We start from the raw sequence: 23,496 nt of genomic DNA, 5'->3' as shown, positions 1-23,496 counted from the left end.
TTTATGACAACAGTTGTACTGTCCCAGGGTCATGTCATTTCCATTTGCTGCCTTCCCAACTTTTTTGACAAGCAGTCAATTGGAGAAGCCAGATTTGTTTAATGGCAGCATGATTCATTTAAACAACAGCAGCGATTCACTTAGTGACCCATGGCAAAAAAAGGCCATAAAATTGGGTGTGGCTCGCTTAACGATGGAAATTCTGGATCTGATTGTGGTTGTAAGTCAAGGACTACCTGTATCGATCTTCCTTCCATTAAAAAAAACACTTTTAAAGGAAGAATTAGTAGTAGTGGTAACTGAGGACACCCAATCTACTTTTTTTCCCCAGGTGCTTGTTTCTTTCTTCTCTGCCAATTCTTGTGAACTTTCCTGGCTATATAACTGTTCATTTGACATTTTGACGTCTGTATATCTCATTTTTCACAGCACATAGGAATTTATTGCAATGTTTTCTGGTTGGTTCACATCTGCATTTTTTTTTTAAAAAAATGACTAGTCTACAAATAATTAAATGGTAAGCATTTTAGGGCTAAAGTTCAGTTTAATAATCTCGAACTATGAGCCTATTAAATAATACTTTATCTCAAACTGTATTCAAAATCCTTAAGACTTTGGGAACTCTCTTCCTCATGCTACTGGGCCCTGAATCAGAATTGGGTTTGTCATCCAACCTCCCCCTCAGCACACCTCTACCCCAAAATTCAAGTCCAACACCCCCACTGCTTACTAGCAACCACTTTTCCTGTGTTCAGAGCAAGTAGTGAAATATGGTGAGGCAAATGAGATACATTCAATCTTTCAGGGTAGCAATGAACGGAAACGGGAACAAAGCCAACCTTGCTTGAAGGTGAATGCATTTAATGTCCTAATTACTCAACAGTCCCGCGATTAAAGAAAGCTTTCTGAGCCCCTCCAAGATCTCCAAACAAAATGCAAATCAAGAGCTCACAGAATTTTACAGGTTGAATTTGTGCAGCAAAATTACATTAATGTTCGCCAAATTTAATACTCATTATTAGTCACTTGTGTTGATTCCACCGCCCCACAATGTACACTGAATTAGCAAATGCAAGAAGTATCAACCTTTATTTTCCTACGCAGTTAATATCTTCCTCCATGGCTTATTGTTATAGCACCAAAACGAAGTGATTCTGCCTTAAAAATATGCTGAATAGAACATGCTTTTCCCATCAAGGGCTATTCAAGCAAAGAGTGTGCTTGCTAAGCAGCATGATGTAAGAAATGTCAAAATATTTTTCTATCGTGTATGTAAGTATAGTTTTCCACGAACAATTTTTGTGCATAGATTTTATTTCGGATGTACTGTTCCGCTTTCTCTCACCCCCCACCCCCACCGAGTGGTTGATATAAGCATACCTCACCAAAACCCCATTATCTACAACTTGTAAAAATGGGGTCAAGTTTTACAAGTACAAATATAAATAACTAATAATTAATTTGACCAATGTGTAATTTATTCGGGGCTCCAAGTTCAGACACCTTGATGGACTGGGAGAGGATGCATGCATTAAGATAAATAGCTTGTTGTTTGGGAGGTGTGTCTGTGTGTGAAACAGCAAGATAGAATGGGAGAAAATCTATATGCTTGATCCAGATGTGCAGTTTTTCTGGTTTTGGTTAGCCAGGATCTGTACATGTATCTGCCCATAAGCCATTTGGGCTTCTTCACTGGCACTTCCACACAATTAATAATGACAAAGCCACATATTTCGTCTTATTTGGTCTCCAGGAAGTATAGCCTGGATCCACACAATGCTGAAGTCTAGATCAACCCCATTGTCCTTTGTCTACAGCAGCTGGCCCTTACTGAAAATTGCAGGCTAGCATATAGGGACTGCAAGCTCCAGATTGATCCTGCTTTCGACTGTGGTCTATAAGGAAAGCCCAAAACCAGAGTTTGGATACCCCAGAGAAACAAACTGTGGTTTTTCAAGCCAGACAGGCAAGAGAAAGCAGAGAAGAGGGTGAGCGCCTGAACACACCGCTTGTTCCCATACCAACAAATACCAATTTAACTCTACCTCACAGTAGATGCTGTGAGAACGGTTTTCTTTTTTGGACCACATGTTTGTGTATTATGGGGAGCCAGGACTAAGTGCAGCCCTCCACGATGAAGTTCCCATGATTTAACACAAAATGGGCCTGCATGCTCAAGCACTGTGATTCTATAGGGAAGCAGGCTGGCTTGGTCCTGGACAAGCCTCCCTCGGTTCAGAAAGATGAGTTAAGTTCCCAGCTGGTCCCTCATGAATTCTTCCAGCACACTGATGACATTCTGGGCTTCCTGCATTTCTGCGTATTCTACTTTGACAATCTTCAAGAGCACATCGCCACTGCCGGAGTTTTTGAGAAACAGGTAGCACTTGAACAAGGCATAATGGCTCATTTCTGCCTGCCGGATGAACCGCTTCAGGTTGTTGACGTCCTGTATGGCCTGAAAAGAAAGCAGCCAACATGTACACCAGTGTCCTGATCAAGCTGAGAAAGCCCTACGGAGAAACCCAAGGTCCACATATAGTCCCTTTGACAAGATCACTGTTCTGACTGAGGCTTCCTGAGAGCATGAAGCAAACCCCTGGTCCTGACAAAACCCCCTTTTATTAATCTACTGTGAATTATGCTCAATCACATCCAGCAAAGTCTTTCAAGGGAGGATTTACAGTCACAGAACTTCTCTGGCTTGGAGAGCTGCCAGGCCGATATTTGCAAAACCTGGCAAGGCGTCTCGGAGAGTCACAAACCAATTAAGTGAACTTATTCTCTCCTGCAAACTCCATTCCCCTTTCGCTCTTCTCTGTCCGAATCTGCGGGCTGCAACAGTCACTAGGATAAAAGGCAGTTTCACACGGTCCACTGGGCAAGGAGAGAAGGGTGGATGACTTCCCCCCTACAGGGCAATCGGGGCAGGCTGCTGTGGTACACCGCCAATAGATTTCTTATACACATACGGTGGTTCACCTCCTGCACACACGTTGGTATACAGGAATCAGGAGCAGTAAATGAGAAATTTAGGAGGAAGAACTTCATATCTTTAATCTAATCTAGTAGCTCCCAAAATAATTGGCACTCAAGGCACATTTCTCACAAGAAGGCCCATTATGTCTCAGTGGCGCAGTGGTTAGAGTGCAGTACTGCAAGCCACTTCTGTGCCTGCCGGCTGCCTCCAGTTCAGCAGTTCAAATCTCACCAGGCTCAAGGTTGACTCAGCCTTCCATCCTTCCAAGGTGGGTAAAATGAGGGCCCAGATTGTTGGGGGCAATAGGCTGACTCTGTAAAACCGCTTAGAAAGGGTTGTAAAGCACTGGGAAGCAGTATATAAGCCTAAGTGCTATTGCTATGTTCAAAGGCAGTGGCCACCATGGCAAGGGCACAGCATTGCAGATTCTCTGGATCACATGGTGACTAGCTGCCATTTGAGAGCTTATATAAGAGGAAAAGCAGACATTCTCCAATTAACAAATATTTAATTGGATAAACGACCTAGATATTAATATATAGAACACTTATTCAACTCTGATGAATCAATGTATTTAAAAGGTAATGTATAACATTTTTAAAAATTCCTCAAGCCTTACAAAATTGGTTACTTATTTCGATCATACATTTGCCATAGTCTTATGTGTGCCTTCTATACAATTTGATTACTGCTCTCCATGTGCTCTACGGGTAGCCCTCGACAACAACTGCAATTGAGCCCAAAATTTCTGTTCCTAAGCGAGACAGTTGCTAAGTGGTTTGAAGGTTTGAAGGTTTTATTCGACTTGTATGCCGCCCTATTCCCGAGGGGCTCAGGGCGGCTAACAAAACCAAGGGGGGGGGGAGGACGATACAAAAAGGAAAACCACAACAAAAACAAACAACAGTACAAGTGAATCTTGCCTGACCTGTCTTGCCAAATTTGTTAAGTGAATCACTGCAGTTGTTAGATTAGGAAGACAGTTGTGAAGTGAGTCTGTCTTCCCCACTGCCTTTGCTTGGTCCCAGTAGGGGATCACATGACCCTAGGGCACTGCGGCCATCCTAAATATGAGCCAGTTGCCAGTTGGTCTGAATTTTGATCATGTGATCACAGGGATGTTGCAGTGGTCATGACTGTGAAAAACGGTCATCATTCATATTTTCCAGTGCCATTGTAACTTCAAACGGTTGCTAAATGAACTGTTGTAAGTTCAGGACTACTTGCATAACTTAAAAATAAATAAATAATAAATATTCTGTGTTCCTAGAAGGCATGGCCAATATTCTGGCAGCATGAAATCACACAGGCAAAAGCCACCCTTTGTAACATGGAATTCTTGCCAAGTTGAAGAGGAAAAATATGGACTCAAGATTACGTTCTTTTATAACAAATATACTTGAGCCACAATTGTTGTGTCTCAGGATGAAGATCCAAGCCAGTGGGGTTTGGTATTAGAACAACAGAAACTTTGTCACTAGTTTCAATTGGTTATTAATTTAAACCCAATTCTTTGTCTAAAATAGATTATGATTTGGGGGTTGGGAAACATATGAGACTCAAAACAAATTCTAGTACAGCAAAGGTTTTATCTACCACTATTTCTAACCGTCACAAATCACAGCCACCTCTAAGCCAATGTCCAGCCGATGCATTTGGACTACAATTCTCATTGAACATTATTCATCGTTCTTGCGCAACAGATAGTTACCTTCAATTTAAAATTTTCCAGTATTTGCCGAAAAAGGAAGGGATTCCCCCCTTCGGAAACATTCAGAAATGCTTGTGTCCAATCTTCACAGAACCTATTTGTTCCTGAGACATTTGTTGGAAAAAAGAAAAATCTTATTATTTCATTTAATACAGTAAATTTACAAATGTCTTCAATGTTACCCAAAAAAAGATTTTGTACAAGACACAGATATTCCTTATGTACTTACAAAGGAAGACAGTATTATGGTTTCCTGAGGCTTCAAGAATGGACCAGCCCAGGATGCTGCTCTTTGGGCATCAATCTCGCAATGGGAGATAAATAAGGGTCAAAATTTAAATGATCACTCTTATCCAGGCAAATTATGGAAAGACCCAACTCTCTGGAAAAGGCTCTAATGTTGGGAAAGGTGGAAGTAAAGAGGACAATGAGCAACAGCAAGGTTTGAAAGCCAAATATGGTTGAATGGCTCAATTAACCAGGCTAGAAACTAGGAGACTGTGAGTTCTAGCCCCACCTTAGCCATGAAAGGCAGCTGGGTGATTCCAGTCCCTGTCTCTCAGCCAATCCAACTCACAGGGTTGCAGTTGAGGGGGAAATAAGAGGAGGAGGAATCATTACTGTTTACTGTCTTTGAGTTATTTATAAAAATACTAGCTGATAGTCCGGCGTTGCCCGGGTATTTATTTATGTCCTGACCAAATGTAATTTCTAATGTTGGATTTTCCCCCTTACCAGAGGGAGCACCCTTGTGGTGTACTGTGAAGCCGTTACCATGGCAACTCCACTGTGCTGTACATTAGAAGCCACTTTAAGGCACAACAGGCTGTATCTTAACAGAACACACACCCCAAGGGGTGTTAGGGGTATCTTACCCCCACATTATTTTTTCCCAGAGAATAAGTCATCTGTGTACCAAGTTTGGTTGAAATTGCTCAAGGCATTCCAGAGTTATGCTGGAACACACACACACACAAACATATATATATGGTGGGATAAAACTAATAAATCAATAATGTGGATGGACTCAGTTATAACGGTGATGAGTGCATCTTTGGGGGCCATGAAGGTGGTTACTAGGAGTTGTGGTTACTAGGAGTTGAAAACAGTTTGATGATACATAATTTTAAAAAAATTATCCTTTGTAAAATACCACATATATTCAGTAAAGAATAATAGATAATAGTCAAGAATATATATCTAAGGACCCACAGCATAGAGAGACTGCTTATGAGTTTTATAGAAATCCTACACTCAGTAACAATGAATTTCTAGCTTGGATCAAGAGAGTTTTTCTTAATTGGTTAGTTAGCATAAAATACCATCAATGCTTTAAGAGGCCAGCAATGAGTTTGAAGAGATGCTGAGGATATGATTTTCTAGACTAGCCTTGTTCAAACGGATTATTTAAACACACGTCAGATTTCCATTCCTTTAGGTCTAATGCTTCCGGGCAATTCTTGGATTTGAAAATTAGCCTCTGGAGGGACCCCAGATTTCAGCTTTAGGTTATGCCTGCACAATGTTACAATGAATCTGAAGCACGCCATAAAGACCAAGAAAAAAATCTGACAGTAATCTTTCAGAATTCTTTCTTTCAAGAGGAAAAAAGGGAAGAAAGAAAAGTATTGGTTTCCCAAAGGAGGCCCTTTAAATGAGCCAAATAACAAACCAATATATGTGAAATAACCTAATCAAGATCGAAGGACGCGGTGGTTCAGTGGATAAGATGCTGAGCTTGTCGATCAGAGAGGTCAGCAGTTCGGCGGTTTGAATCTCTAGCGCTGTGTAACAGAGTGAGCTCCTGTTACTTGTCCCAGCTTCTGCCAACCTAGCAGTTCGAAAGCACATAAAGAGGGCAAGTAGAAAAATAGGAACCACCTTTGGTGGGAAGGTAACAGCGTTTCGTGCGCCTTTGGCATTTAATCATGCTGGCCACATGACCATGGAGACATCTTTGGACAGTGCTGGCTCTTCGGCTTTGAAACAGAGATGAGCACCACCCCCTGGAGTCAGGAATGACTAGCACAAATGTGCAAGGGGAACCTTTACCTTAACCTAATCAAAATCTCTTAGTGGTCCACCATCATAAACTTCCCAAATCTGGGAATCGATTTGCTATATTTAAATATATAGCATAGTATATGAGTATAGTAGATTAGTGCAAGAAGAAGGCTAGAATACAGTAAGGCTAGACTCAAATAAGACTGTCTGCCTTAAACAACTATTTTTGTAGAGAGGTCTAAAACAACACCAGTTTATCAACATTCCTTGTGCTGTTACTGAGCAGTACTTGGATACTAGAAGTATCTCCTTCTGTAAGTTTACCTGCACCATGGAAGCAAAGCTGTGGACTATTCAAGTCAATCACCACGGATTTGCATTGCTCCTCTGTAGCTACGGTTGTGCATAAGGAGGTTGTCATCGTTTCCCTGACCAGAGCTTGAAGACTCACTGCTCGAAGGAACCTGGGAAAGAAGGTAAACAGATTTCCAAGATGTATAGTCATTGGGCAAGTTCCATTAAGCAACTATATCAAGAGGAGCAAGGGGGCCCTTGGGAAATATCATCTTGAGGGACTGTAACTTTTTTACCTGTTAATATCCTTCTCTGTCCTTTCTTCAGATCCATTCACTTCAACCGGAGTGCAACTCAGAGCCTTAAAAGAGCAGACCCAATGTCACTACTTGGTATATTGACATATCTTTAGACGACAATACTATATACTCTTTAGCTGTCTCAGGAAACACTTGGCTCGACCGCCAAGTTGATGTAAAGGATTATGCCGTTGTCAACTAGCAATTGCATGTTCAACAGGGGCCAGTTGAACATCCATCAGTTGTTGTTGTTCTCCTTCCTCTTCCTTTTCCAGACCACTCAGAATGTACATGTAGTCCTTCACCTACAACCACAATTGAGTCCAAAATTTCCACTGCTAAGCAAAGCAATTGCTAAGTGAGCTTTGCCCCATTTTGTGAAATTTCCTTTCAGCTATGGCTGTTCAAATGACTGCTGTTGTTAATTAGTAACATGGTCGTTAAATGAATCTGACTTCCCAATGGACCCTTGGCTTGCCAGAAGGTTGCAAAAAACAACTGCATGACCCTGGGAAACTGCAGTAGTCATAAATACATACCAATCCCCTTGAATTTTGATCATGGGGATGTCGCTATGGTTATAAGTATGAACACTGATCATAAATCACTTTTTTCAGTGTTGTTGTAGCTTCGAGCTAAATAAATGGTTGTAAGTCAAGGACTATCTGTAGATGTAAACGCCCTGGCCTCCATTTTATTTTTAAACAGCTTCAGTTGTATTAAAATGATAATGGGCAAAGGCAAGAGGGCTTCCTGATTAAGCAGGAATTTGACCTCAAATAAAGAGCCCGTTAGGTGTAGTTGGAGCTAGGAGTTCTAGTCCTGCCTTAGGCATGAAGCCAGTCTTGGGCCAGTCACTCTCCTCAGCCCTAGGAAGGAGACAATGGCAAGCCGCTTCCAAAATCTTCCCAAGAAAACCGTATGAACTTATCCAGAGAGTCACCAAGTGTCAACGCTGAATCAAAGGCCAAAAATATCAAGAAGACTCTATTGAAAGATGGCCTTATTTTTGGGCATCCCATCTATTTTACTCTCTCTCTCTCTCATATCTGCAGAGAAACTGCTTTTCAAACTGTCTGAGCTAAAAGCCCTGTCTAAGCATAATTGAATGTATACGTTTAAAAACATGTAAATCAATTCCAGCTGCAGTAAGGGAAACTTGTGTTTCTAAAACTGCTGGCCCAATTTTAAAATGAATTACATACACAACTTAAAGCTAGTGCTCCTTAAAACAAAGGTGTTATTATCATGTTATTCAAGCTGCCAAAACCTTGATTCGACATTCCCACAAACAGCCCCTTGCAGTGTAGTTGTATTGTGTTGTGGAGAGGGTGCACTGAGGGAGCTCAACCAATCTCATTGTGTATGTGTTGTGCACTGACAAATAAAGTATTATTATTTTTATTATTATTATTATTATTGCTACGTTGTGTTCCTTTCCTGATGGTAAAAAAAATAATATGGAAGGACAGCAACTGCCCCATCAAGTCATCTAGTGTGTGCCTCCCCACCCCAAGCCTGCCCGGTAAAATTCCAGGAAAGAGGCACAGGCTAGATGACATGACGCACAATTAAAGATTGTTTGAAGCAGTGAAGTCTTATTTGTACACACTGTGAACTATCACAACGGTGGCAGCTAAAGCAATGAACAAACAAGGCAAACCGTTCAAGCAGAAACCCAAACAAAAGGACACCACGGAGATCCAGGCGGAGTGAACTTTGTGTGGTACTCACAGCATGTAACACAAAGGCAAGTTTCTCCTGGAAAAGCTTCACCACCCTCTGAATAGGGCACACCACATCCTCAAACCAAGTCTTCAGGAGCGGTTGAATGCAGGTCTCCGGGCTGCTTTGCTGCACCCAATTGAAATAAACAGTTGATCATTCTACAAGGTATGTGACTGTAAAGGGGAACTCAGTGAAACAACTGGGGAAAGCTTCTTTGGAAAGTGTTGATTACTTTTCAGCCATTCCCTATTCCAGAGCCTAAGAAATTTCCTTTGGGGCTAATTTGCTATCTTGAATCAAGAAAGTGAGTGAGAAGTAGCAGCATAACAGCTTATCCAAACAGCTTTATTGAGCTCCACCAGGCATACAGGCAGGAGAGTCCCTCCTCCCTGGTCTGTCTTTTAACAGCTATCTAGTCCTCTCGTTCTATTTTACAAATTATTCTGGAAACTGCTAGAGATGGTAAAAAGGATTTATGGTGCATCACAATAAGCTACATTCCACAAACACCACCTCAGGACAAGCTCTGGGTACACACGTACACACACACAAAACGGGTGTTAGGAGTCTTTATTGAGGCTTCCAAGCCCGAATTACTTTCCCCAGTAATTTCTTTGGCAGTACTAGCCCAGTGTATAAAGACCAGGCAAGTCCACTAGGCAAAGGCAAATCCCCAATAAGGGATGCCAAGCGATTGTAAAGACAACCTATATGTAATCTGCAAACTAGAATAGATACTTCTTTCAAGATTTCTCTTTAGAGAGAACTGTTTTAGCAGCATTCAGAAGTGACACATTCAAAACTAAGAGAGATTCTGAAGTGCTGGATGTCAAAGCGTCAAGCACTTAGACTTATATACCGCTTCAGTGCTTTACAGCCCTCTCTAAGCGGTTTACAGAGTCAGCATATTGTCCTCAACGATCTGGGTCCTTATATTATCGACCTCGGAAGGATGGAAGGCTGACTCAACTTTGAGCCCGATAAGATTTGATCTGCCAAACTACTGACAGCCGGGGATCAGCAGAAGTAGCCTGCAGTACTGCACTGTAACCACTGTGCCACCACGGTTCTTGGTGGCATGTGGATGACACAGCACTTCTTAGCTTGAATGATGTCCAATGTTTTCATAGAGATAGTAGGAAGTATGAGAATCTTGAGGCTCTCCGTATGATCACACTCATAAAGAGCTTGGTTCCCATAGAACCTATGGCACGTGTGCCAGAGGTGGCACGCAGAGCCCTCTCTGTGCGCACGCAAGCCGTCGCCCCAGCTCAGCTCCACTGCGCATGCACGCACACCTCCCGTTGGCCAGCTGGTCTTTAGGTCTCTGCCACGCATGTGGGAGGCAGGGCGCATACAGGGGGTCATGTGTGCATCTGTGGGGCATGTGCTTGGGCAGCATGCGAGGGGCCGTTTGAGCATTGCATTTTGAAGGTTCACGCGTGCAAGTGCATTCACGTGCATGCACTTTGGGCAATCAGTCTGGAAAGGGTTAGTCATCACTGCCATAGAACAACCATAAACACTGAACATAATTCTTGAAGGCCGTTTTTTTTTAATTCTGAAGCCATGGAAACTCTCTAGAACAGGGGTGTCAAGCTCAATGCCTGCGGACCAGATCTGGCCCACGGGGTGCTTAGATGTGGCAGACACACCCTGAAAACAGTAAAAAAAACCAGCCCGCAGTGCCTCTGCAGGCAAAAACGGAGCTGGGGAGGGCCACACGCGTCCTCCCCGAGCTCCGTTTTTGCTAGCAAGGGGTTGAAGGAGGCCGTCACGGCAGAAAACGGCGTCTCGATGAATGATGTTGAGCTGCCCCCCCCCCCCCCCGATTGTCAAACACAACCCTGATGTGGCCCTCAATGAAATTGAGTTTGACACTCCTGCTCTAGAAGGACACCATGCAGATAACACTGGAAACCGCTAAGAGAGAGTAAAATTAGCTTGTTTCTCTTCCAACTACAAAGTAGCAAACAACAGAAACTAGTTGCTCTCATGAGTAACTTAGAAATGCCAGATCCCTCTCCTATTCTACCACTGAGATGCTCAGAAAATAGGCCCGGAGCTCACCAATGCATGGGAATTGAGATAAAGCTTCTTTAATTGAGATTTCTCTAAGGCCCCTTAAGTGATTGAGGATCGTGAAAATCAAACTGTCTTCCTCAGAGTGTCTTCATTATCCTAGGTAAACAATTCTGATTAAGGATCTTCACACGGAACTCAAAATAACTTCAAGCATCTCAGTTTAACAAGCAGCTTATAAAGAAACCAACATTTTCCATCTTGTTGGAGGAAAAAAAAAGAGAAAACCAAAATTATTAACAGCAACGAACAGTTATCCCTTCATCAAGACTTACCTGTGAATCTAAACAAGTCTTCATATCTTGAATGTATCCATCAAGCTCAAGTCTGAATGTAACACTTTTAAGGAAACAATGCTTCAGTTCTGCCTAATCCCTATGTTTAAGTCATCTTATAATTGATGTGCTGCTGCACACCTATTAAAGATATTTTAAACATCCAGAAACAGGTAGTCCTCAACTTACAACAGTTCATTTAGTGACCGTTCAAAGTTATAACGGCATGAAGCAAGGAACATGTGACCGTTTTGCACACTTACAACTGTTGCAGCAACCCCATGGTCACGTGATCAAAGTTCAAATGCTTGGCAACTGGTTCATATCTATGACAATTGCAGTGTCCTGGGTTCATGGGATCAGCTTTTGAGACCATCTGACCAGCATAGTCAGTGGGGAACCCAGATTTACTTAACAACCCTGTTATTAACTTAACAAATGCAATGATTCACTTAACAACTGTGGCAAGAAAAGTCATAAAATGAGGGAAATTCACTCAATAAATGTTTCACTTAGCAACATAAATTCAATTGTGGTGGCAACTTACCTGTATTTCTTTCTTTCTTTCTTTCTTTCTTTCTTTCTTTCTTTCTTTCTTTCTTTCTGTCTGTCTGTCTGTCTGTCTGTCTGTCTGTCTGTCTGTCTGTCTATCTATCTATCTATCTATCTATCTATCTATCTATCTATCTATCTATCTATCTATCTATCGGTGTATGTATGTTTGTGTGTTCCAGCATAACTCTGGAATGCCTTGAGCAATTTCAACCAAACATAAACAGATGACTTACCCTCTGGAAAAACATATTGCGAGGTTAGCCACCCCTAAAAACCCTCGGGGTGTGCGTTCTCTTAAGATACAGCCTGTTGTGCCTTAAAATGGCTTCTACTGTACTGCCATAAAATGGCTTCTACTATACAACACAGTGCAGTTGCCATGGTAACGGCTTCCCAGTATTCCACAAGGGGGCTCCCTCTAGTAAGGGGGAAAATCCAACATTAGAAATTACATTTGGTTCGGACATTTTCCCCCTATGAATAAATATCCGGGCAATGCTGGGTTATTGGCTAGTTTATTTATAAATTTTATTGGCTGCCCATCTTGCCATAGGGTAACTCTGGGCGGCTTACAGTTATATCTTACCGTATATACTCGAGTATAGGTCGACCCGAATATAAGCCGAGGCACCTAATTTTACCACAAAAAACTGGAAAAGTTATTGACTCGAGTATAAGCCTAGGGTGGGAAATGCAGCAGCTACCGGTAAATTTCAAAAATAAAAATAGATACCAATAATGTTTTTGAATATTTATTTCAAAGAAAAACAGTAAACTAGCGGTGTATTCAATGAAATACTTCACTCACCTCATGATGCTGATGTCCCGCTGTGATGATGATGTCCCGTGCAGCTGCGGGAGCGATGTCCCGCCTCCTATGACACACGGCACAGTGATTCCTATCATTGGATCACTGTACCAGAGGAGGTGGGACATCGCTATGTGGCTGCTTGCCATAACAAGGAGGAGGTGGGACATCGTTGCAGAGCGGCAGGAGGGGGAGGAAGGGGAATCGTAAGACAGCCCTGCATTACATTAGAACGTGAGGAGGGGGGATGGTGCGGTGCGCGCTGCGCGGCAAACTGACACAGAGGGAGGGGAAACTCACAGGGGCACTGGGCCATTCACGAGTGTCACCCAGCGGCATGGCCCCGCCCCTTTTTCTCCTCCATTTCGGGCAAATTTTTCACTGACTCGAGTATAAGCCGAGGCGGCTTTTTTCAGCCCAAAAAGTGGGCTGAAAAACTAGGCTTATACTCGAGTATATAAGTAGTTAAAAGAAAAATGTGAAAATCAAACCTTACAACCAAAGACACATGGGGGAGGCTGGGGGCAGAGTGGGGGGTGGGGAGGTGGGATCTATTACTGCTCAATCATCCACCTCCACTGCGCTGATCTCCCCCACTGGGGCTACAAGCCAATTAAGACCATTAACATGGATATAAACATCTGCACACCATTCAAAAGAGGCCAAATAGAATAGTCTTTAGGTTCTTACGAAAAGATAAGAAGGGTATAACTGATATTCTCAGAAGCCTTTAAAAATGATTTTCCTCCATCCCCATTTTAACCCAGACAGAAACATAGGAAAAGGATATAGTTCAAGTCCCTTCTCTGAGCCTCCTAAAAAACAGATGACGTACTCCAAAGGACTCTCTCTCGATTCAGGATCAGCTCCTTCTGCACATTTTTCCGGCTGGAGCACGCAGTAATAACAACCAACTCGAGTTTCTGGAATGCTGAATTAATCACAGGGTGGTAGCACCAAATCAGTGTAATGCTGTGTTTCACGCTGCAGTTTGCCTGTTCATCGATCTCATGACAAATGAAGCCCTTATTTTAATTCAGTAGGAATCAACCTCCAGGGGCAAGAATCTTACACAGGTTCTTAACTCCAGTCAATACACTTCGCTTCATATTTCTGTCAACCTCCTGATTCTACATACTTCCCCTCAGACCAGTGGCAGTGAATGGAAAGCCAAACCACCCACCTGCTTGCTCTTCCTATGTTCAGGTAGGCCTCAATTTACAAGCATCCGTTTAGTGACCACTCGAAGTTATAACGGCACTCAAAAAGTAATGTATGCCCATTTTTCATGCTTGTGACCCTCACAGCATCCCTATGGTCATGTGATCAAAATTTGGGCACTTGGCAACCGGCATGTACTTAAAACAGTGGAGGGTTCCTAACCGGTTTACTACCGGTTCGCTGAGCACGTGCGTGTGCAATTGAACAAAAATTATTAAGAAAAACAACAAAACAGCTGACGAGCGGCAATTCAAGCTGCTGCCCTGGGTACTGTTTTTTTCAGAGTATAAGATGCACTGCTTTCCCTCAAAAAAGAGGCTGAAAATCTGGGCGCGTCTTATACACTGAATACAATATTCTTGGCCTCCCGAAACCCTGCCCCCGTCACAAAAATGCATATGCAGAGGATTTTGGAGGCCTGCAAAGTGCTCCTGGGGAAGGCAAAAATAAACAAAAAAATGGGCCATTTTTTGCTCATTTTTACCCCCACGCAGCCCCCAGGAGCATTTTGCGGGTCTCTCAAACTCTCTGCATGCCCTGTTTTTCGCACAAAAAGGAGGTTTGCAGAGGGTTTGGGAGGCCTGCAGAGTGCAAAAACTTTTTCTTTTAATTTACCTCTTCAAAATCTTGGTGCGTCTTATACTCCGGTGCGTCTTTTACTCTGAGAAATTCGGTAAGTATAACCCAGTGGGAGATGGGCAGGCCCACTTAAAAAAACAACAACAGAGAACTGGTTCGCACTACCAGGTCAGGAGAACTGGAACCCATCTCTCACTTGCAGTGTCCTGAGGTCAAGTGATCACCATTTTGTAACCTTCTCAGCTGGCTTCCAAAAAGCCAAGTCAATAAGGATTCACTTAATGACCATGTGATTCACTTAACAACTTCAGTGATTCGCTTAACTGTGGCAAAAATTGCAAACGCGGCAAGACTCACTTGATAACCCCCTCACTTAGCAACATAAATTTTGGGACCACCTGTAATCTGTAAACATGAAATGGATTAAATAAAGATACAACATAGTCAAAATGTGTGTTTTAAAAACAAAAAACTGCTACTCCCCCCCCCCCTTAATGCATTTGGATGGAGCTGATATTTGGCAGTTCCCTGGGTAGCTCTAGTCCCTGGAAGTGATTATGCCTGCTTTTTAAAATTCAGTGGATCAAAGAATGGTATGAATAGAAGGAAGTGCAATTAAGACAGCCATAGATGAGACGAGGCATTCATGGCTTCCTTGTATAGCATTCTAGTACCAGGGAAGAAATGTGGGGTGGGAAGGAGAGACTGATAAATTCTCTTGGGAAGTTCACTCTGTATTTCCGTTTCCCAACCAAACCCAATATGTGCTTTTCAAAGGATAAAATGTTCATTACGCTGATTAGATGAATTAATCAAATGATGCTTAAATACTGTTAAATATTCTTAGGAGAGCAAAAGGAAACACTCTCATGAAGTCTATTTCTGCTGGATAAAAGGTAAATGTGCTAGTCGTTCCCGACTCCAGGGGGCGGTGCTCATCTCTGTTTCAAAGCCAAAGAGCTAGCACTTTCCGAAGATGTCTCCGTGGTCATGTAGCCGGCATGACTAAATGCCGAAGGCGCACGGAACGCTGTTACCTTCCCACCAAAGGTGGCTCCTATTTTTCTACTTGCATTTTTATATGCTTTCAAGCTGCTAGGTTGGCAGAAGCTGGGACAAGTAATGGGAGCTCATTCCATTACGCGGCACTAGGGATTTGAACCGCCGAACTTGCCAACCTTTCTGATCGACATGCTCAGCATTTTAGCCTCTGAGCCACTGGATCCCTCGATAGACTCTTGTTATTTTCTCGACAACGCTATGGATGTAATTTGCCCCTGCCTTCCAATTCCCAGACTCATCGCTAGTTTAGCAGTTCTGGCTTGTTCAGGATCCAAATCTTTCTGGCCCTCCTTAGCTTTTCAAGGATGATCAGGCACCAGTATTAGCTGTGCTATTCTTAATAAGTTCAGTCTTTCCCCAAAAAAAAACACTGCAAAGAGCACACAACAAAAGTGATTTAGGCTCCAATCGCATAAATAGTAATCCATTAACCTGGGAATAGCCCCATTAAATTGGGAGTTCCTTTTAAATATAGTTGTATAGCAGTGATGGGCAACCTGTAAAACCCAGCCATCCCATTTGTAACACTGCAGCACCCTTTTTGGTGGCAAAATGATTCTTTTTCAGTAGCACTTCTTTTTAAGAGAAGAAAGGGAGGGCTCTTGGGTTAAAGCTGCAATTTTGGCCAGTTTTTCTGATAAGAGTGATTTGCCTGCTAGAAACCTCCTATTCTTGTTTCTATCTTTATCCTATCCTAATTTCTGCAAAAACAGGCAAGTAATTTGCCCGTTTGAGCCCTATGGGTGATTGGGACATGGAGTTGTAGCCTTGAGCACTGCAGCCCCCACCCCCACCCCACAACACGCTGCAGTATTACAAAATGAGGAAATGTATGCACAATTCTGATGCAACAGCCCTCTCTCTGCCTGCCAGTGTGATGAAACAATTAACAGATACTCTTGCACTTCCTGATTGGGAAACCTGCCACCTTCCATCAGGTGTTGCTAAAACGTTAATCCCATCAATACCAGCCAGCACACAGCCAGTGGTGTAAAATGCTGGGAGTTGTTGTACAGCACCCTCTAGAGGACCAGAAGTTTCTTAATTCCTTGCAATGCTTCACAGGCGGTGATTACAACTCCGTAGATAGATTAATTCCAGTATCTATTTTAATGTGATACAGAAAAGCCAACCTTCCTCCCATTCAAAGGGCCAGCCCTTGCAGTGGCATATGCATTCACGTACCTATTAAATTTAAACATTAAATATATTGCCAGATATCTAGCTTACTATCAGGGTTCAGTCTCAGCCAGTGGTTCCCAATGTGGGGCCCAGGCCCCCACAAGAGGCAATTTGATTTTTAATGGGGGCAAATTGAACCTTGTTTAAACAAAGTTAATGGCCTTTTAGGCTTTCTCTGCACGAGTAGAGTTCACGTTTTGAGTCGAGTAAGAATTATATGTCACCGTGTGTGTGTGTGTGTATGTGTGTATGTGTGTGTCAGGATTTTAGAGATGCTTAGATGGCGCATGGCCCCAAAAAAGTTTGGGAACCACTGGTCTAAGCTTATTCTACCTGTTTTCATTGATCAACCCGGCACTCATTGAATGATAGGGAGATGAAGTTTATAGTTCAGAATTCAGAACATATGCATAGTCTTACGTTTAAGCTCTTGAAACCCTTAATTTGACAGTTATTAAATCAGTCATTAAAGCTTAGACAATGAGTATATGAATATAAATAGTCCTCAACTTTAATGGCTACTCAAGTTACAATGGCCCTGAAAAGAGTGACCTATGACTGTTTTTCACACTTAATGGCCATTGCGACATCCCCATGGCCACAAAATCAAAATTCAGATGCTTGGCAACCGAATCCTGTTTATGATGGTTGCAGAGTCATGTGGGGTCATGTGATTCCCCTTTTGACACTTTCTGACAAGCAAAGACAATGGGGAAGCCAGATTCACTTAACAATCATGTTACTAACTTACAACTGCAGCGATTCACTTAATAACAGTAGTAAGAAAGGTTGTAAAATGGGGCAAAACTCACTTAACTGTCTCATCCTAATGGCAGAGATGTTGGCTCAAAGCTGCTTTGTTAAGGACTAACTGCGATTTCCACATCTTGTAAATTTAGCTCTGTTGGAATGACAGTTAAGCAAAAGAAAAAGCAAAAACCCAGAGGATCAGGATCACTGAAAGCCACTCTAAAAGCCAGATGATTTTTTGATATGGTGGTGTAGAGGGAGAAAAGAAGTTGTTTTATTTTGTGCTGCCACCAGCAATTTTCAGACACTTCAAAGGCAGGACAAGGATGAGACAATTCAGAAATAAATAGCCCAATTCAATCTTTGATTTGTAAAACAAAACTTAAAATTACACCCCTAGTTTAATTTGATTACTCACAATTTAGTAAAATGGTATCACTAATTTTTTAAGAAAGCTACAATTAATTAAAATTGCTTGAGATGACTGGACGTCTCAGTCCATATCCACAGCCTTACCTTAACTCGACGGATATAACATTGCCCATCCCTTCAAATAAAGCTCCTTTGTTAAGATGCTTGGCCACCAAACCACGCAACTCCATCTCAGCTTCAGTTGGTAAATTAGTATCCACCAATGAAAGGCTTTGTAAATGAAATAAAAAAATCCATGATTATTGTTATATCTATTTAGTTAGATTATAGAGTTGCAAAGACTAGCTAACCACAACCAGTCATTCATAGTTGAAGTTAAATGTCAAGCTTTCAAAGAAAAAGATGCTACTTCCAGTTGAATAAGAAGTTCCAAGCACGTCCCATTTAAATAAACAATCAAAACATGACTTGGAGTAAAACCCAGAGCTACAAAGTTGCACACTTCAGTCATTTTGCACTACGGTACAACTCCATGTGTTTCAATGAGCATGAATAATGGATGGGAATGAAAGCATGGAACAGAAGACCATAGACTTCTCAACTATATTTTCCTTGATTTGGTCTCCTCCACACAAATATTTTCCCCCTTTCTATAATATCCCTATTAATGTCTCATACCAGGAGCAGGAATTCCACTTGTAATGGCAGCAGTAAATTCAGTTTCTTTTTTAAGGAAGTATCTATTCTTAGAATAGTGATGAATTTTTCGTTAAGCTGAGAAATAAAACATATACTATCATATTTTTTGGAGTATAAGATAAACCTTTTTCCCTCAAAAAAGAGGCTGAAAATCTGGCTGTGTCTTATACACTGAATAAAGCATTTTTTGCCTCCTGAAACCCCGCCCACTTCACCTAAATGGCCGTGCAGAGCCTTTAGGAGGCTCATAGAGTGCTCCTAGGGGCTGGTGAGGGCAGAAATGAGTGAAAAACACTCATCGTCCGCATACCACCAGTATGCGGACGATACACAGTTGTATCTGTCCGCCCCGTGCCAACTCAATGAAGCGGTGGACGTGATGAGCCAGGGCCTTGAGGCTGTTAGAGACTGGATAAGGGTTAACAAGCTTGTGCTCAATCCAGATAAGACCGAGTGGCTGTTGTGCTTCCCTCCCACTAATTTGCTAAGTGTTCCATCTCTCAGGCTGGGGGGTCAAATATTACGCCCCTCAGACAGGGTCCGCAACTTGGGAGTCCTCCTGGACCCACAGCTGACTTTTGAACACCATTTGTCAGCTGTGACCAGGGGGGCATTTGCCCAGGTTCGCCTGGTGCACCAGTTGCGCCCCTACCTGAACCGGGAGGCTCTCACAACAGTCACTCGTGCCCTTGTGACCTCTAGGCTGGAGTACTGCAATGTGCTCTACATGGGGCTGCCCTTGAAGAGTATTCGGCGACTTCAGCTAGTCCTGAATGCGGCCGCGCGAGTGATCGTGGGTGCACCTTGTTTCACTCACATAACACCTATCCTCCGCGAGCTACACTGGCTACCTGTCGATCTCCGGGTGCGCTTCAAGGTGCTACTTGTCACCTACAAAGCCCTTCATGGTATTGGATCTGGGTACTTGAGAGACCGCCTACTGCCAATCACCTCCACTCGACCAATTAGATCCCATAGATTAGGCCTCCTCCGAGTTCCATCAGCCGGTCAGTGTCGACTGGCAACCACGCGGAGGAGAGCCTTCTCGGTGGCAGCTCCGACCCTATGGAACGAACTCCCCGTGGAGATTCGTACCCTCACCACCCTCCAGACCTTCCGCATAGCCCTTAAAACCTGGCTGTCCCGACAGGCCTGGGGCTAAAGACCTCAACCCCACCCGAATTGTATGAATGTTGTGCTTTTAACGATGTATTGTCTTATGTGTTTAATCTGGTTTGTCCTCCCTTCCCTCTGAACTGTGAGCCGCCCTGAGTCCCCCCAGGGAAAAGAGCGGCATACAAATAAAGCACCTATACCTATACCTATTTGCCTTTTATATATATATAGATGAACTCTCATACTTCTGATATTAATTTGTCAAGCACAAAAATCAGGAGTCCAGGCAGTTGAAATGAATATAGGTTTATTGTATGCTAATGCTATTCTCTACAAGAATCTGAAGTACTGAACCATCAAAACTAATTGGCGGTAGATAAGAGTCAACAGAATTCAAGGTTGGCTGGCATTAGATTCATAACTAGATTAACATAAGACAGAAAGAGGAAGAGCTGCAGATCTGGCAACAGTCAGATAAGAGGCAGCTTAAGCTCACTGAAGCAACATGGGTATGGCAAATATCTCAGAAGCTCCCTCCCTAGTTTCTTGGATTGTAAAGACAAATGGGAAGAGATTTGCAAGACTGATGATAGCTTTCTGAGGAATTCTAGGCAAGAAACACACCAATAAGTACTAGCTGCAATTTTATTTGTAAGGTGTTATCAACAGAATCTTGCTAGTCTGAAAGTACATCTCTTCCTCCTCCCTAAAATCTAGGGAGGATCACTTCTGAGATGTTTGTCACACCATTAATTGCTTGTATCAACTCATTACAGAATGAGTGGGAGATGAGTGCAATGCCAAGGGAGCACAGTCATTTCCCACATGCTTGACAAATGGGCCTAGGAAACTAAGAAATCTTTGTCAAGATACCTCTTGCTAACTTTAAGCACACAGTTTACACTGAGTTAGGGAACTCCTCAGATAATTGGCCCTTAACTTATTCAGAAACTAGAAGAACAAAAGCAGAGCCTTAAATCAGAAATAATTTACTTGTGCATTTGTAGTGCACCAAGTTAAATGTTTGGTTAACAAATAAAAGTGGTTGATCAGAACAAGTGATATGCACATGCCCGTCTGTTATAACAACCCAAGATACAGCATGCAAAATCTTTCCGCCAAGTTCATTTACCTGAAGTCCTCTGGAGATGTTTCAACTGATGATTTGCTTGGACTCCCAACATCACTGCCTGATCCTTGGTGTAATCTGAAAAAAGTCAAATTAATTATGAATTTCAAGACCAAATGCATGTGGTTATAGAAAACTCAAAACACCTATCATATTGCTATCCTTGTTCTAAGAGAGAGGGGGTGAAAACCTGGACTGGAAAGAGCAGATTGGGATTTCTGGGAATTGAATAGACAACTCCAGGAGTATTTTGGATTCACAATGGGCAAATGGCACCTTGTTTTGAGCAGCCCTCTGAACAGAAGAATTTGATAGCCCAAAATGTGATAACTCTAATGTATGACCAACATTTTAAAATGCAATAGATAAATTCATCAGTCGACAGACCTACTGAAGTCCCATTTTTTTCTTGTTAATTTTGTCCAATTTTTGGAGACTGTCTGGACACGTCCCTGCAGTTTTGTTGGCAAGGTTTTTTAGAAGCGGTTTGCCATTGCTTGCTTCCTAGGGCTTAGCAACAGAGACTGGCCCAAGATCACCCATCTGGCTTTGTATCTAAGACAGGATTAGAATTAATGATCTCCTGGTTTCTAGTCTGAAGCATTAACTACTATACCACAGCAAACTGGCTCTCATTTACCTAATAGTCATCATCATCACCATCATTTTAGCCATTGTCAATCCACTTGCAGGATGAAGGCCTCTTTCACATGTTTCCAACATTACATCACAAGACAACATAGAAAGACCAGCACATGGATTAGGCAACAAATGAAAATATACAATATCATCAAGAGAGCAAAAAAAAAAAAAAAAAAAAGGAAATGGAAATGGGCTGGTCACATAGCAAGAACAGCTGATGGCAGGTGGATTAAGGCAGTCATAGAAAGGATCCCACAGTGGTGGGATTCAGCAGATTCTGACCAGTTCTGTCGAACCGGTAGCGGAAATTTTGAATATTTCGGATAACCAGTAAATACCACCTCTGACTGGCCCTGCCTCCATCTCTTCTCAGCCTCCCGAGTCCCAGCTGATTGGGAGGGAATGGGGATTTTGCAGTAACCTTCCCCTGCCTTGCCCACCAAGCCACACCCACAGAACCGGTAGTAAAAAAATTGAATCCCACTTGATAAAAAGCGTCCACAAAAGAGCCCTAAAACAAGATGGATCAATGACATCAGCAAGTATTGCAGGCCCAATTGGGACAGTATTGGTTGAAAACCTGTGTAATAATCACATTTCAAGGAAAACCAATGCCCCTGGGGGGGGGGGAAACCGGAGGCTAGACTTCAGGATCAGATGTAACCAATCTACATGATCACAGATGGAAACTAGAAACTGGACTAAAATAATTTGTTGGTTTTATCCCATCAACCATGTTTAACTTGTCACCATTTAATTTGGTGAAGCCCAGATGAATTGAACAACAATGCTCTCAGCCAACGGGGTGGGACGGCGGGAATGAATTCAATGCAAGACCCTCCCAGATTCGGAAAGGCTGGATTGTCATAAAACACTATGAAGGATTGGTAAGAGAGCCTTTTTATGGTTCAGGCTGGAGACACGGAGGGCGGAGAAAGCCTGCAAGGACCCGGCGAAGCAGCCCTCGCTCTCTTACCCGGAGCCTCGGTAGCCGTACAAGCAGTGGTAACTGTTGCTGCTACGCTCCGGTTTTCGTTCCTCGGGCAAACCGCCTCCCTCCTCGCTGCTCTCCAGCTCTCTCTCATCGCCGTCCACGGACTCCTGAAGGGAAGGCAACATCTTTGATTGCGAACCGGGAGCGAAGAGAATCCGTTCCCCCTATTGCCGTACAGCGCAACGACCTATTCTCCTCGGCGCCGCACGTCTGTCCATATCGCGTCACAAAGGTTCCGGTCACAAACATGTTGCCACGGGAGAGAGAAGACAGAGCCAGCCATAGGCTCTTGAAATTGTTAAGGATGTTGCGGGCACATGCGCACCCCCCTCCCCACACGCACGCGCGCGTGCACACGCATCTCTCTTCAAGACTCACGCTGGCTCAGTTGACATTTATTCCCCAATTTTACGATTTTTTTAAAAAAAAATCAGGTCAGCAAGCTGCATTGGATCGGCATTAGCTTAATGAACAGAATAGAGTAGGAATGAGGAAGAGAATAGAATGAATAGAATAGGGATGAGGAAGAGAAGAGGAAGTGGAATGGAACAGAACAGAATACTTTATTGGCCAAGTGTGATTGTCACTGAAATAAGTGGGATTACATTCATGGATCGCCTGAATAAAAAGTCATTCCAATTGAAAAACTTTATATTTACTTCTGGCCTTTGGGCTATGATAAATGTAGCGAATAGCCCCTGGGCCTGTAATAATTTGATTTACACACGAATTGTTGATCTCAGCAGAACTCAAAATAGGCATATATATACGGTAGGACGGTCAAATTGTTAATTAGGCTTATCTAACAATGCATGCTCTTTTCTCAGAACACTGATTTTCGCGATTTTTAATTATAATACCGTTGGCTTCCCACTGAATCTCAAGTGGGTTTATTTCCCGGCCCACATATACAATACTGAGCTACATAAGCCTTCGAAGTTGAAGCGTTATCCTCGCTGCTTTTTTAAAAAAAATCTCACGAGTTGGGAGAATCTGATTCATTTGCAGGAAAAA

General features: G+C 42.7%; 1 protein-coding gene across 1 annotated transcript; it reads right to left on the bottom strand.

Moving 5' to 3' along the window:
• Window positions 1–839: 839 nt before the first annotated feature.
• On the bottom strand, window positions 840–22,698 carry CUNH17orf75 (chromosome unknown C17orf75 homolog). The gene is made up of 10 exons (XM_087710310.1): window positions 22,465–22,698; window positions 20,850–20,924; window positions 18,047–18,172; window positions 13,527–13,667; window positions 11,374–11,431; window positions 9,023–9,142; window positions 7,286–7,350; window positions 7,020–7,159; window positions 4,692–4,795; window positions 840–2,458 (listed from the first exon to the last, which is right to left on the bottom strand). Exons 1-10 carry the CDS (start codon window positions 22,605–22,607, stop codon window positions 2,249–2,251), a joined length of 1,182 nt encoding a protein of 393 aa, XP_087566436.1. The 5' UTR covers window positions 22,608–22,698; the 3' UTR covers window positions 840–2,248.
• Window positions 22,699–23,496: the final 798 nt, after the last annotated feature.

Source organism: Thamnophis sirtalis, unplaced genomic scaffold, assembly GCF_051295495.1.
Source record: "Thamnophis sirtalis isolate CommonGarterSnake01/CBP01778 unplaced genomic scaffold, rThaSir2_p1.2 scaffold_3, whole genome shotgun sequence".
Taxonomy (NCBI): Eukaryota; Metazoa; Chordata; class Lepidosauria; order Squamata; family Natricidae; genus Thamnophis; species Thamnophis sirtalis.
The sequence above is the reverse complement of the archived record's forward strand: the minus strand, read 5'-3'. Positions and strand labels throughout refer to the sequence as shown.